The following is a 12,926-nucleotide window of genomic DNA, read 5'->3' on the forward strand; positions in this document are numbered from 1 at the left end:
GGTGGGAATCCACACACACTGTTTAGTGTGTGTGTGTGTGTGTGTGTGAGAGTGAGAGAGTCGTGCGTGTTTGGTGCCGCTCCCTAAAAACACTAACGTTGCTGCCGCTGTCCACTGGAACATCTGTGGCCACGATGTCCAACAGCATCCAACCATAAATGCGTACAATAAAGTGTATTGAATATAGACTGTGTGCCAACATTTCACTCGGTTGTGTCTGTCCATCACGGGTTTTTGGCGTCTCCCGTGCAACTTACTCACTCCTGCGTGCCAGTGATGTATAGCCTGTGTGTAAAACGTTGTGGGTTGTCGAAGTTATCAAGTGGGATTTGCGGCGCTCTCTGCAGGAACCTCCGGCTGCTAGAGTTCAAAGCCACATGCACAGACGTGCCATGCGAACCATTAAAATATCTTCTTGGCTACTGGGCTAGTTTCTACATGGGCATTCCCCAAGTCAGTCTGGGGAGACCGATGGAGCAGAGGAGGGTTTTGTTGTTCTCAACTTAACAACTAAAGACCCACAACTTGATCCGAACTTAGAGCCCACTGACTCAGTCTGGAGGAATCTTTCAACAGGTTGAAAAAACGGTAAGAATGACATATCATTCAAAAGGAGCCGAGTGATAACCGGGGGGGTCATTAAGTCTAATCTGCACAAATTGAGGTTAAAATGGGAAAACTGTGCGCCAAGAAGAGAGTGACGGGGAAATTATTCATAACTTGATTTGAAGCTTCTTCTTTTTTTAAATTGATTGTGGCACATCTAATTCTGATGCGTAAAAAGATGGGTTGAAATAAAAAAGGGGGCCAATAAGAGTTTAGTGCCATGACTCTAAAGTGTTACTGTAAAATGGCTACCAGGAGCTATTTGGGATTTACAGTGAACGCAACTGAGCCAAGGCAACAAAAGTAGCGTTTTACGAGACCTTCCTGCAACATTCAGCCTCTTTTTTCATCTCTTGTTGTTGTTTAGGAGCCTTACAGTCCCACTGCTTACTCGTCTCCAAGAGTGAGAGCGTACAACTTGGACCAGAAATAGCACTTGAAAGTTTTGCATTACGCTGGTCGCTGTGATGCCTCTGAAGGCTACAGCTGTGAGCCTCATGAACCCCACGCGCAAAGGCCATTTAATAAACATCTTTTGGACCCGCGTCATGTCTCAAAATATTGACTCAATTTCCTAACGTGCTCGATATGACGCTGTCGGCAAAGACTTTGACGAGTTAATTCAGAGAAAAAACAGGAAGAATTAATTTCAGTACATTGTTTCTAATAGAAAGAACGCAGTTATAACATGTGACTACACATATTCTGTTTATTATTTTTTTGGGTATAATTATCTGGAAGCCACACATTTACATCCATAAAGTTCACGTTATCTGTTTTTCGTAAAGGTGTAAACGAGGTTAAACACTCACGAGCGACTTGTCCAAAAATAGGTTGCAGTCTTGCACCTTTCACACATTTTCGTGTCATCATCGCACAAGTCAAACAACACTCATTAAAACACAGTATCGAAGTGATCGGATCATAAAGAAAATCCTTTTTTTTTGTTTCCAATTATGAAGAGGAAGCGATCAGTCCAAACATTAAACATGAACAATGCCAGGTCTCTGGATCACAATTTGGCTGGAACAACTAAAAGTAAAGAAAACTAAAACAATAAAATAATACCTTAGATAAAAAAAATAATTGTCAGGATTTGATTAGATCATATAATAAACTAACTAGTTTACAACATATACAAGCATATACAAGCAAATCGGGTGTGTGTGAGTGAGACAGAGCATCAAGATTATAACATCCAACATTTAGCATAATCTTAACACGTCAGATGTTTAAATAGTCAAATAATGCTTTAAAATCTATATTTAAAAAATAGTAATAATTAGGAATGGGTGGTTCATAAAATCCTATGTAATCGATACCAATTTTTCAAAAACATTAAATAAATAAAAGTTTTTTTTTCACTATATAGGATAAGAATTCTAATAACCGATACTTACAGACACACAGACACTTTAATTTTTGGACATTAGTCTGAGACTGCACCACCTCCTATGACCCTCATGTGCTGCCGTCCTGGGTTTAAAGCAAAATTACCCCGGATCATAACAACAGGTCCCGTCCATTACATTTTTTCCTCCTCGGGACAATGGCTGCAGCTTCTCCCTGTTCTCTCTTCCCTACACACGCGGATCCCACGGAGCAGAGCGCGGAGTCGACACTGTAGCGCGCGCTGAAGAGAAGGACAAAAACGGCTGGATATGTAAATGTGGTTTTTTATCATAGCGCACATTAATGGTATATACTCCGGACTATTGTAAACTCCCACGTGGAGTTTCCCCCGTCGCTTAACTTGACCAGGTTTTTTTCCTCCGCTCGTGCCGACTCTCTCCCCCCGTGCGTAAAAGACATGCGTAAAAGTCGCTTTGCATACGTTTCAGGGCAAAATGAAGATATCACTGCTTTATTTATGATCATTACAACTCTTATAGTGACAATATGCATACTCTGGCGAGACGGTCTGTTTTGTAATCGCACAATCGGAGTGGGGAAATTGCCGTTTCATAGCCGCGCGGGCTTTGTTCGCAGCGACAAAAGAAAGAGAGACTGTATATCTGGATCAACTTTTTTACGAGTTTTATCGTACAATAACCTTTGCATAACAACTATTTTTCTCAAGCGTTGCCCGAGGCAGTGCGCAGGCGCGCTGGCTGCTCGCTGTCACTAAGACATTTTTCTTCACGTTGGAAACTGTCACTGGTGACGTCAATCACGGAGCTCTGACCAATTAGAGCGCAGGGTGATTGTTTAGCTCCACGGGCTGCAGCGCCTACCATGAATCTCTATTCAGTATCAAAGCGTCCTGCTGCTGCCTCTCAACCGAATGGGATTCCATGTAGTCTGCAGATAGACTTAACTTTATGAAGTTTTTTTTTTTTTCCTTTATTTTTCATTGCGATTAAAATATATTTGTCATCATCATTATTATTTTGCCTGCTGTCAAGTTATTCTAAAATTAGGAAGTAATGAGCGTGGATGCATTGGGAAGCCCCGTGATGGACCCTACGTTTTCCAAACGGAACACGGCGCTGAGATTAGTTGACTTGGCAGGGGCTCACCACCATCACCATCATCACCACCATACCCCTCAGAGCGTGACAGGCTTCCCGGGGTTCAGCAGCCATCCACACTCAATGGCTCACTCGCACCCTGGGGAGATTACTGCGGAACCCCGCCTGGGGCCGAGTCCATTCGGGCCAGAACACATGGGGCACTCCGCGGCCCTCAAAATCAGCCCAGCCCATCATTATCCCCACCACCATCACCACCACCACAATCATCATATGGCAGGCCACAGTGAAGTGGTCTCCAGTCAAACGGGAGCTTTTGGCCCGGTTCAGGCGACGTCGGTCCCTTATTCTATGTCTCACACGGCCCAGGCTTTATCCGCAGGTAGGGATTTCCTCATCCGGAGAGATCTGACGGCTCAAGCCATGCCAGTGCTGACTGACCAGACTGCTGGTTCAGCCTCTCACCACGGAATGTTTGTCTCAACAACAGGTAGCTATCCCGGACACTATGGTCACCACCCTGACGCTGGGAACCATACCCTCTTCTCCGGACTCCATCACGACCAGCCTTCTAGCGGATCACCGGGTGGCCAAGCTTTGAATGGACAAATAAGGTTAGGACTACCTGGAGAAATGTACGTGAGGTCTGATCACTTGAGTCAAGTGGCAAGCTCCAGGGCTGATCCGTTCTCCGCCTCGTCTTTGCACGGCTACGGTGGTCTGAATCTGAACATGAATCTCAGCGCCCACCATCATCACCACCACGGCGCCGGAGCGTTTTTCCGCTACATGAGGCAGCCGATAAAGCAGGAGCTCATCTGCAAGTGGATGGAGCCCGAGCTCTCGCCGAAGAAACTTTGCTCGAAAACTTACAGCACCATGCACGAGCTCGTCACGCATGTCACGGTGGAGCACGTCGGAGGACCCGAGCAGGCGAACCACATATGTTTTTGGGAAGAGTGTCCGCGGGAAGGCAAACCGTTTAAAGCCAAGTACAAACTTGTCAATCACATCCGAGTGCACACCGGCGAGAAACCGTTCCCTTGTCCGTTCCCAGGCTGCGGGAAAGTCTTTGCAAGATCCGAGAATCTAAAGATTCATAAAAGGACGCACACAGGTGAGTGGACAAATGTTGTGATTGCACTGTGATGATATTGTGATGCATGGATTTCAGCTGTGTCAGTGTAGTTTTAGCATAATTTTCTTTTTTCTCTAATTTTTTTTACTGTAACCATATTTAAATAATTTAATCTAAAGTATTTACTCTTATAATTCACCAGTGTGCGTTGCTGATTCGACAGCACGCAACAGCTGTTTGTTTTGAGTTTGCACGAGAGAGAGCGTCTCACAAAGGCTTGCACGAGCTTAAGGATTATTATGGAACAGCTCACTCAGGCGTTTGACGCCTCGGCCGCTTGTCCACACCACAGCACAAAGACTGCAGGCCCACGTCAGGTCCCTGTCCAAGTCGCTTAGTCCATGCCAAACATGACTGGCAGCAAAGCTGGACGCGTTAAGTGTTAATGATGATGTGGTGGTGATGTTTTTATTTTACCCTCCTTTGTTTAATTGCTCTCAGCCAATGTAGTTTTTCTATATCTAATAGTGATATTACTGATAATACTTGCGAATTCAACATATTGGAAGCCACATGTCAACCAAAGCATGACATGGCAGGGGTGCGCAGTGGTCACAACTTTACTGCAGCCCCCTTTTGTGTGTGTGTGTGTGTGTGTGTGTGTAGCTCCAGCAACAAGTTGACAAGTGCAGACTGTTCCAGTCTTTCAGCAGCAGGTTGGCAGCCACTGCCTGCGCCTCCTCATGACTGACGTGTGTACAATGCAGCAGGAACCGAGCAGCTGATTTACCTTTTAAAAAACATACAATGGTGCAATATGGCTGTGACCCTGCAGTGACGTGCACGTCGAGCTTGTATAGGAAGGGGAAAGGGGGCCTGAAAATGTCGAGTCAGGCTTGTAAATGAATAGAGTTGACTACATTCTCGTCTGCTGAGAATGGCTGCATGGCTCTTCACCCCCCCCCCCCCCCCCGCCCCGCTCCATTTCTAGCACCCTATGTATTATTCATATAATTTGCTCACATTACCTAAGTACAAATCTGTTAAATTATTTCTGTGTATTGACTCCCGAGGGGCCTGCTCTTTGGTATCATGTTTAAAACCCATCCGAAAGTGTGGTTATGACTGGGCTCTGCCCCTGGGGTCTGTTCCTCGACGCTTTCTTGTACTACACTAATATCCTTGATTGGCTCGCTCAACCCCAACAGCTGAAGGTCAAATTGATATTCAACCCGCAAGTGTAATTAGACAGAGGCAATTACATATTCTCAAAAGCTTTAATCGGGAGGAGAAAAAATCAGCAGCGGATGATTTTTTTTTTCCTTCTTCCCCCTCCGTGTAATTTATTCACATTCTCCCCTTTTCTGCCTCGTCATAATCAGGTAGAAATATACTGTGTTATTCGTATTATCATCATCAAGGATTTGACCCAGTTTGTGCTGGATTTACACATATACATGTATACACACACACACACACACACACACACACACACACACACACACACAGAGAGAGAGAGAGAAGAGGCCTAAACCCAAATCAAGATAATGATAAAAGGTGCAGACACTTTAAAAGTGCAAGTGCACAAAAGTGTGTTTACATACACATTTTTCCCTTAGGGAAAAATATATATATAATTAATACATTCAAATAATAATACTAATAAGAATTATACTTATAAATGTTAAATAAACGACAAATAAATCATCATGGTGGTTGTAATTGTCCCTCCCTAAAAATTTGATTTTTATTTAGTATTAAATGTAATTGATTTCTTCAGGTCCCAGGTACTTGTTGCTCAGTTTATTTTCAGCACAAGTGTATTTAAATATTGCAGATTGCGTGTGTGTGTGTGTGTGAGGCTGCTTCAGTGTGAGTAAACACATCATTATTATTATATGTAATGTAATAATAATAATAATGATAATAATTTGTTTGTATGGCACACTTAAAACACAAAGTGCTCCAAGGTACATTAAAACAACGAAAACCTGGATATTCAGTGACAGAAACAAATAAAATCAACAATTTAAAAAAAACAAAAGAAAAGAAAATCTACAAAAATAAGAGCAACAAATGTTAAAACAAGTGAAAGGGAAATAATAAAAACAAAAAAGGCATCATCCAATGCCAGCAAAAGCAAATATAACGATAGTTAATAAGTAATAAAAACACTACAAGCTCAGATAAAGACATCAGGGTTAGTCTGTAAAAGTGGATTTTGGAGAAAGAGTCCACTTCAGGAAGGTCGAGCCAAAGTCGAGGGGCCCTCACTGCCAAACCCTGTGCTGATGCTGTGTAATGACGCTGAATGATGAAGCGTGTGTCTTTCATGTCTGATTTGCCTGATTTGCACCTGAACGTGTCACCGTCACTGTTTCACAGGTGAGAAACCCTTCAAATGTGAGTTCGACGGCTGCGACAGACGCTTCGCCAACAGCAGTGACCGGAAAAAGCACTCGCACGTCCACACCAGCGATAAGCCATACAACTGCAAAGTGAGAGGCTGCGATAAGTCCTACACGCACCCGAGCTCCCTGAGGAAACACATGAAGGTGCACTGTAAGTCCCCACCCCCGAGTTCTGGGTACGAGTCCTCCACTCCGTCCCTGGTCTCCCCCTCCTCGGACCTGGGCCGAGAGCCAGGAGGCTCCTCGGTGCTGTCGGAGCCGGTGGGAGCCTCGCAACCCGCGAATTTAAGCGAGTGGTACGTGTGCCATAGCTCAGGTGCCAGCGGCGCCCAAACACCGCCCAGCGGGGCCTCCACACCCGACCACTCCACAGACGAGCCTCCGTACAGACACCCAGAACCAAGAGACGCGTTTTAACCCCAAAAACCTGGACTCCAACACGCACCAGAGGTGATGAGAACAAGTTATTTTACAAGCTCAAAACTATTAAAACAAAATAGTTTGGCTTTCGTGGTGCCTGTATCTGCCACCCCCCCTCCCCTCTTTTTTTGGATGAGCCACCAAACAGACACTCAGAGCCAAGAGACGCATTTTTCTTTTTTTTAATAAACCACATTGGAAGGAAAATGTGCAAACGTTAAAGACGTGCTAATTTCAGGCACTATAAAAGAATATATTTTCAAACCTCAGCTTTTACGGTTCTAACGGCCCACTTGTGGAGGGAGGGAGAGAGAAAGAGAGAGAGGCGCAGAGAGAGAGAGAGTGGTGTAAATTGAGACTCTGTGGTTCATAACTGTAGCCTAGGCATGTTGTTTTTGGTGTCCAAATTATTTTGTAAATTCGACTTTTTCTGACTTATGTTTTTTTTTTAATTTATTTTTTCAAACGTGACATGGAAGGATGATGATTTTTTTCTATTATAGAACCAAAGTGCATGATTGAATTGGGAGGAGCAACAAAAAAGTGTAAATTTGTACATTTTGTAATAAGTTTCGATGTGTTGATGTTGATAGATTTTTGGTGTAAGGATCCGGTTTCTCTTCTGCAGTCAGAGCAGCAGCAGCAGCAGCTTCTTCTTCTGACTGCAGTTATTTGTACAAAACGTTTTCATGTTTACAGCATTTTTCCTTTTTTCCACTTGATGCAGAGAGTGAACTGGGGACTGTTTCACGCGCCTGCAGTGTTTGATATACACCCGTGGAATTCTCAATGTTTTATCAAAGTGGGGTATTCTGTGATTTTTTGTATCATTGTCGTCAACTTTTTTCTTTTCATCTGAAATGAGCGGCACTCTAAATGCGTACCGAATTTGCCTTGTAATTTGTGAAAGATTTTGAATAAATCTTGTATGACAAAAACCTAAAACAGCCATCAAATTTAAGTTTCGCCAAAAAAAGTCACTTTTTTAAATCAATATTTCCATAAAAAGGAAACGTTTGCTTCTTTTTACGCACAGGTCATGGTAAAAAAATGTAGATAGAAGTGCTTGACTTCAAAGAAAGAGAAGTCTTTTTGTCTAATTTTCCAAAGTGTAAAGTCTTACTTTCTGTGGTTTGACGCAGACGTGGGCAGAGTTTGATAAAAAAAAAAGGAGGAAAAAAAAGGCTACAATATTCTGATCCAGACTTCAAAGAGCATTTCCTACAAAGAGCCATTTTTTTTCACGACGGTGAATCCTCATGGTGAATTAAGATTTCTAAAGCAATAGCCAAGTCAAACTCAAATGATATGGGGCCAAGTCCGTGGACTGAAAAGCCCCGCTCTAAAGAATGTAATATTTGCGTCCCATGGGGTAGGAAACGGTAATCTATGTCCTTTATATTGGAGACGAGGGCAGTATAAAGAAGGAAAAATATATTCTTTTGCTTCAAGGCCTACTTTACGACAATCAAAGGAGGCGCCGCTCAAAAGCAGTTGTCCCACAACATAATAGACTTTGCACTGAGCTGCTCCATGTTTAAATTTCAACATAATCATATTTTCGCCTCCATACATCAAATACAATCTATAAAAAAATGTATTTAATTAAAAAAGATAAAGATGTAGATGTGTAATATTATAGTTGGGTTAGGGGGGAAAAAAATTGGCCAAGAATTGTATTTTTTCCAGTGCTGACTGAGGCAGAAGTGGGTGGAAACATCAAGGCTACAACTCTTTCGATGCGTTTATAGAGTTTGGTTAAGTGCATGACAGTTTGCTCTGTTGAAGAGGCCCAGCTGAAGGCAGAGAATAAACACTAAAGCAGCCAAACACAAGAAGAAAAAAAAAAGATGCTGCTGATGATGATGATGCCTCTTTTGGCACCAGCTCTTGTGCGTAAAGGAGGGAGGAAGGGGTGGGGGGGACAGAAAATAAAGAAAGAAAGGAAGGAAGAAAAACAACAAGATAGTTGGATCTCAATTGAAAAGTGTGAGTCTTTGAAGTGGGGAGTTAATATCAGAGGGATTCTTCTGGGTCGTCTGAACAACGTTGATGACACGGAAAGCCCTTTGTCACCCGATTTGTTGGGCTCCTCTCTATTGCGCCGTCTAAAGCTTTTAGTTCCAGCCGTCAAAGTGGACAAGAACTAACTGAGTCGCGTATAGGAAACATTTTCCATTCAGCGCTGAAAGTGAAGGATAAGCAACACTTAAAGAAAAACAAGAGAGGAGCGCACACAGAGAAAGAAAGAAAGAAAGAAAGAAAGAGAGAGAGTTAAAACAGCCCAGGCTCCGTGCTGCAGTTAGGTTATGGCGCACTGCACTGAAACCCGAGTCTTTTCTGAATTCGATCTTAACCGCAGACTGGGATGAAAGAAAAGTGGCCATGAATTCACTCTGAGGCCACAGAGAAGAAGAAGAAGAAAAAACCTGAAATCATGCACCGGGAGCTGCAGAAGTGTGCACGTCTGCTCGCTCTTGCAGAAGCTCTGCGACCTTTGCGCCTAATAATTTACGACTTTGACCAAATATAAACACGCCGTTATAAGTCAGACATTGAGCTGACACGAGCGGGATTATAGGGTTTGGTTGGATCCAACGACTGTACATAAAGTGGCGCAGGGAGAACAGGCGCGCTTTTACCACAGCAGATAAAATGTGACGACTGTTTGCTTGATTGTAAAAGTTAAATTCCCGGCGCGCAGACACTGGATACCACAGGCGGTTAGAAGCCAGCGAGAGACTCTTTTTAACAACTGGGTTCAGTCTTCAGGGCTTTTCCACCTTCAGCTGAGTGACAACCTCTGATCTCATATGTGTGTGTGTGTCTTCTCACATGTGGAAGGAAAAAGTGCAGTTTGCACAGGGAAATACATATTCGCATTAATTACAGAGTATCTGTTTTTTGTTTTTTTTTCAAATACAGAAGAAAAAAAGAAGTGGGAGGTTTTGAGCTGCCAAAGTGCAACAATAAAAAAGAAGAAAAAGAAAATGAATCCATTTCATTTTCTGTGTAAGGCCCTCTCACCAGCGCCGCTGCATCCTGAGCCTCATTTGAGTGTGAAATATCATTTCTTTTGTAAAAAATAATGGAGGCAGTAATCCTACTTCCGGAAATTGTCCGGCATTATTGAACAAAGCCCTTTTAATAGGGGGATTAGCAGTCTAGGAGTAAAAAGCCTCACTCACCCTCTCACTCACTCACTCACCCTCCCTCCCCATGCTCTCACCCACCCCACTCCTCCCCTCCTTCCTCCACGCCCACCACCACCACGCTCCCAACACCATCAGCACCTCCACCACCAACCAGGTCATAATTATTAGGAATGAAGTGGCCGAAATTGGTCTGGAAAATTAAAAAAAGAAGAAAAAGGGTTGAAGACACACACAGAGAGAGAAAGAAAGAGACAGACAGGTGCAAAGGAGCCACCATAGAAACACTGGACTCAAGCATGCATCGAGTTTGACCATTTATTAGTCAACAAATAAACAAAACAATAAAAAACATGCATTCTCCTTCCTAAAGGAAAATTGCACGTTATTTATCAAATTCTGAGAGAATTTACAGCCACAGAGCTTGTTATAGTTACTGAGTGAATTGCTCAGAGGATAATCAAGGCTTATATGTGGGTGTTTTATGTTTATGGAGCGTGATCTTAAGTTGTAAAGATTATTTACAAACTTCCAGTGGTGTGCACAGACATTTCAGGGGGGCAGGGGCTCAAGTAAAAACAAAAATAGCACACCATCTCGTTAGTACTTACTTACATGTTTATTTATCTAAAAAAATGTGAAAAAACATATATATATATATATATAATATAAACGTACTATCTTAAATACTGTATATACTGTAAACAAACACTGACGTACTATAAACATACTATTTAAACAAACAATTACAACAAAAATGCATTTTTGGAGCATTATTATGCAATATTTATTGGGAATTGGCGATGGGATACATAAAAAGGTACAATTTGATAAATTATGCACTCATGCAGATGTTTAAGAGGGCCAATAAAATCTTAGGCATATATATATATATATATATATATATAAACACGCATATATACACTGATAATTTTGCCAAAAATGACATCTCAAAGGCATTTTTGGAACATTATTAAGCAATTGTTAATTGACAATGGGAAACAACAAAATACAATATGAAACTTGAAAAAAAAATACACTCATGCAGATATGTGGATGATTAAGAGGCCGATAAAACCTTAGGAAATATATATATATATATACATGTATATATATACAAACATATATATATATATATATGTTTATATATAAACATACAATTTTGCCAAAAATTACAACTCAAAAGCATTTTTGGAGCATTATTATGCAATTGTTAATTGACAATGGAATACATAACAAAATACAATATGAAACGTGGAAAAAAATGCACTCATGCTTATGTTTAAGAGGCCAATACAATCTTAGGAAAAAATATATATAAACACACACACATATATAAATATACAATTTGCCAAAAAAATTACAAATCAAAAGTATTTTTGGAGCATTATTATGCAATTTTTATTGGGCATTGTATATGGGATACATAAAAAAATACAATAAGAAATTTGAAGAAAAAAATACACTCATGCAGCGTATATACATATATATATACTGTATTGCCCAAATATTACAACTCAAATGCATTATTATGCAATTTTTTTATTGGGAATTGTATATGGGGTACATCAAAAAATACAATATGAAATTTGAAAAAAAAAAATAGAATAGAATAGAATAGAATAGAAATACTTTATTCATCCCCAAGGGGAAATTGTTTTAACAAATACACTCATGTAGATGTTCAAGAGATGTTCATGTAGATGTTCAAGAGGCCAATATAATCTTAGAAAATATACTACCTTGCCAAAAATGACAACCCAAATGCATTTTTTGGGGGGGAGGGATTGACTATGGGATACATCAAAAATACAATATTAAATTTGAAAAAGAAAGTAAAGTCTGTTAAAGAGTGCACTTCTCAGGTCAATAGGTCACCCATGCAACCTTTATACCTATAGTTTACTGTATGTTTTTGCTTCTTTCTTTCTTTCGTTCTTTCTTTCTTTCTTTCTTTCTTTCTTTCTTTCTTCAAGGTTAACTGAGGCCGTTTTGAGGCTTCACTCCCGCTGTAGATTTAGTATGCTGAAGGCAAAACCACACATAAGTCACATCCTGAAACCTGGAAGGAGAAAAAACAGCTCCCCCATAGATGATCTGGCTCCCTCCAATGCGAATCAGCCCCCTAGTAGCCCGTATAGGCCCGAACACGGATTTCTAACAACCTCCACATTATATGGCGGAATGTGCCACATACTTCACACCTGCGCCCTGAATAGCAGCTCTCTTTCAGTGTATGATACGCCTGTTGGCCTTGGTCTCAATGCAGCTGCATGAATGAATCAGCGACCCGCTTATTTGGTCTCTTTTGATCCGAGGTCTCCTTCTTCTCACTTGATCTCAGCTGAAGACTATCTAGTTAGCGCGAGAGCTGTGATGATGACTTCCTTTATGCCCGAAAGACACGGAGGAACTTGTTGCTGCAACTTGAGCAAACATATGGATCTAAATATTGTGGCGGAGTCTATTCACGGATGACGCACGTGCATATGAAGAGGGAAGGGGAGGAAATGTGAGGAATTAAAAATGTATGGGTTTTTTTTCCCCTCTCACCTCCCTCCTTTACGTCACCTGATGGCGCGTGGATAGATATCCTCTTGTTTGTTTAAAAAATATTGATTTACTATAAAGGGCAAACAAACAAACAAATAACAAAGAGGGAATAGTTTATTTGAAGATGACAGTACGTTTAAAGGCGCAATGTATCACTCAGAATAAATGATTGTGAATCTGAGGACTGGGCCCTTTGGCGATTAAGTCCAGTAATTTATCATAACTTGAATTGATC

General features: G+C 41.4%; 1 protein-coding gene across 2 annotated transcripts; it reads left to right on the forward strand.

Moving 5' to 3' along the window:
- The first annotated feature begins 2,767 nt into the window (after positions 1–2,767).
- zic4 (zic family member 4) lies at positions 2,768–8,540 on the forward strand. 2 transcript variants are annotated; one of them, XM_058623837.1, is made up of 3 exons: positions 2,768–3,459; positions 3,568–4,194; positions 6,541–8,540. In XM_058623837.1, exons 1-3 carry the CDS (start codon positions 3,033–3,035, stop codon positions 6,981–6,983), a joined length of 1,497 nt encoding a protein of 498 aa, XP_058479820.1. In that variant the 5' UTR covers positions 2,768–3,032; the 3' UTR covers positions 6,984–8,540. The 2 variants fall into 2 exon arrangements, with proteins under 2 accessions (XP_058479820.1, XP_058479810.1); XM_058623827.1 differs by having other exon boundaries at positions 2,768–4,194; positions 6,541–8,539.
- The last annotated feature ends 4,386 nt before the right edge of the window (positions 8,541–12,926 follow it).

The sequence above is a fragment of the Solea solea genome, chromosome 1, assembly GCF_958295425.1.
Source record: "Solea solea chromosome 1, fSolSol10.1, whole genome shotgun sequence".
Lineage (NCBI taxonomy): Eukaryota > Metazoa > Chordata > Actinopteri > Pleuronectiformes > Soleidae > Solea > Solea solea.

What these genes read in the sequence shown, in the direction of transcription:
- zic4 (XM_058623827.1), top strand. Translation starts at nt 3,033, where the DNA reads ATGAGCGTGGATGCATTGGGAAGCCCCGTGATGGACCCTACGTTTTCC. An exon ending in TCATAAAAGGACGCACACAG is followed by an intron (nt 4,195 to 6,540) that starts GTGAGTGGACAA and finishes ACTGTTTCACAG; the next exon opens with GTGAGAAACCCTTCAAATGT.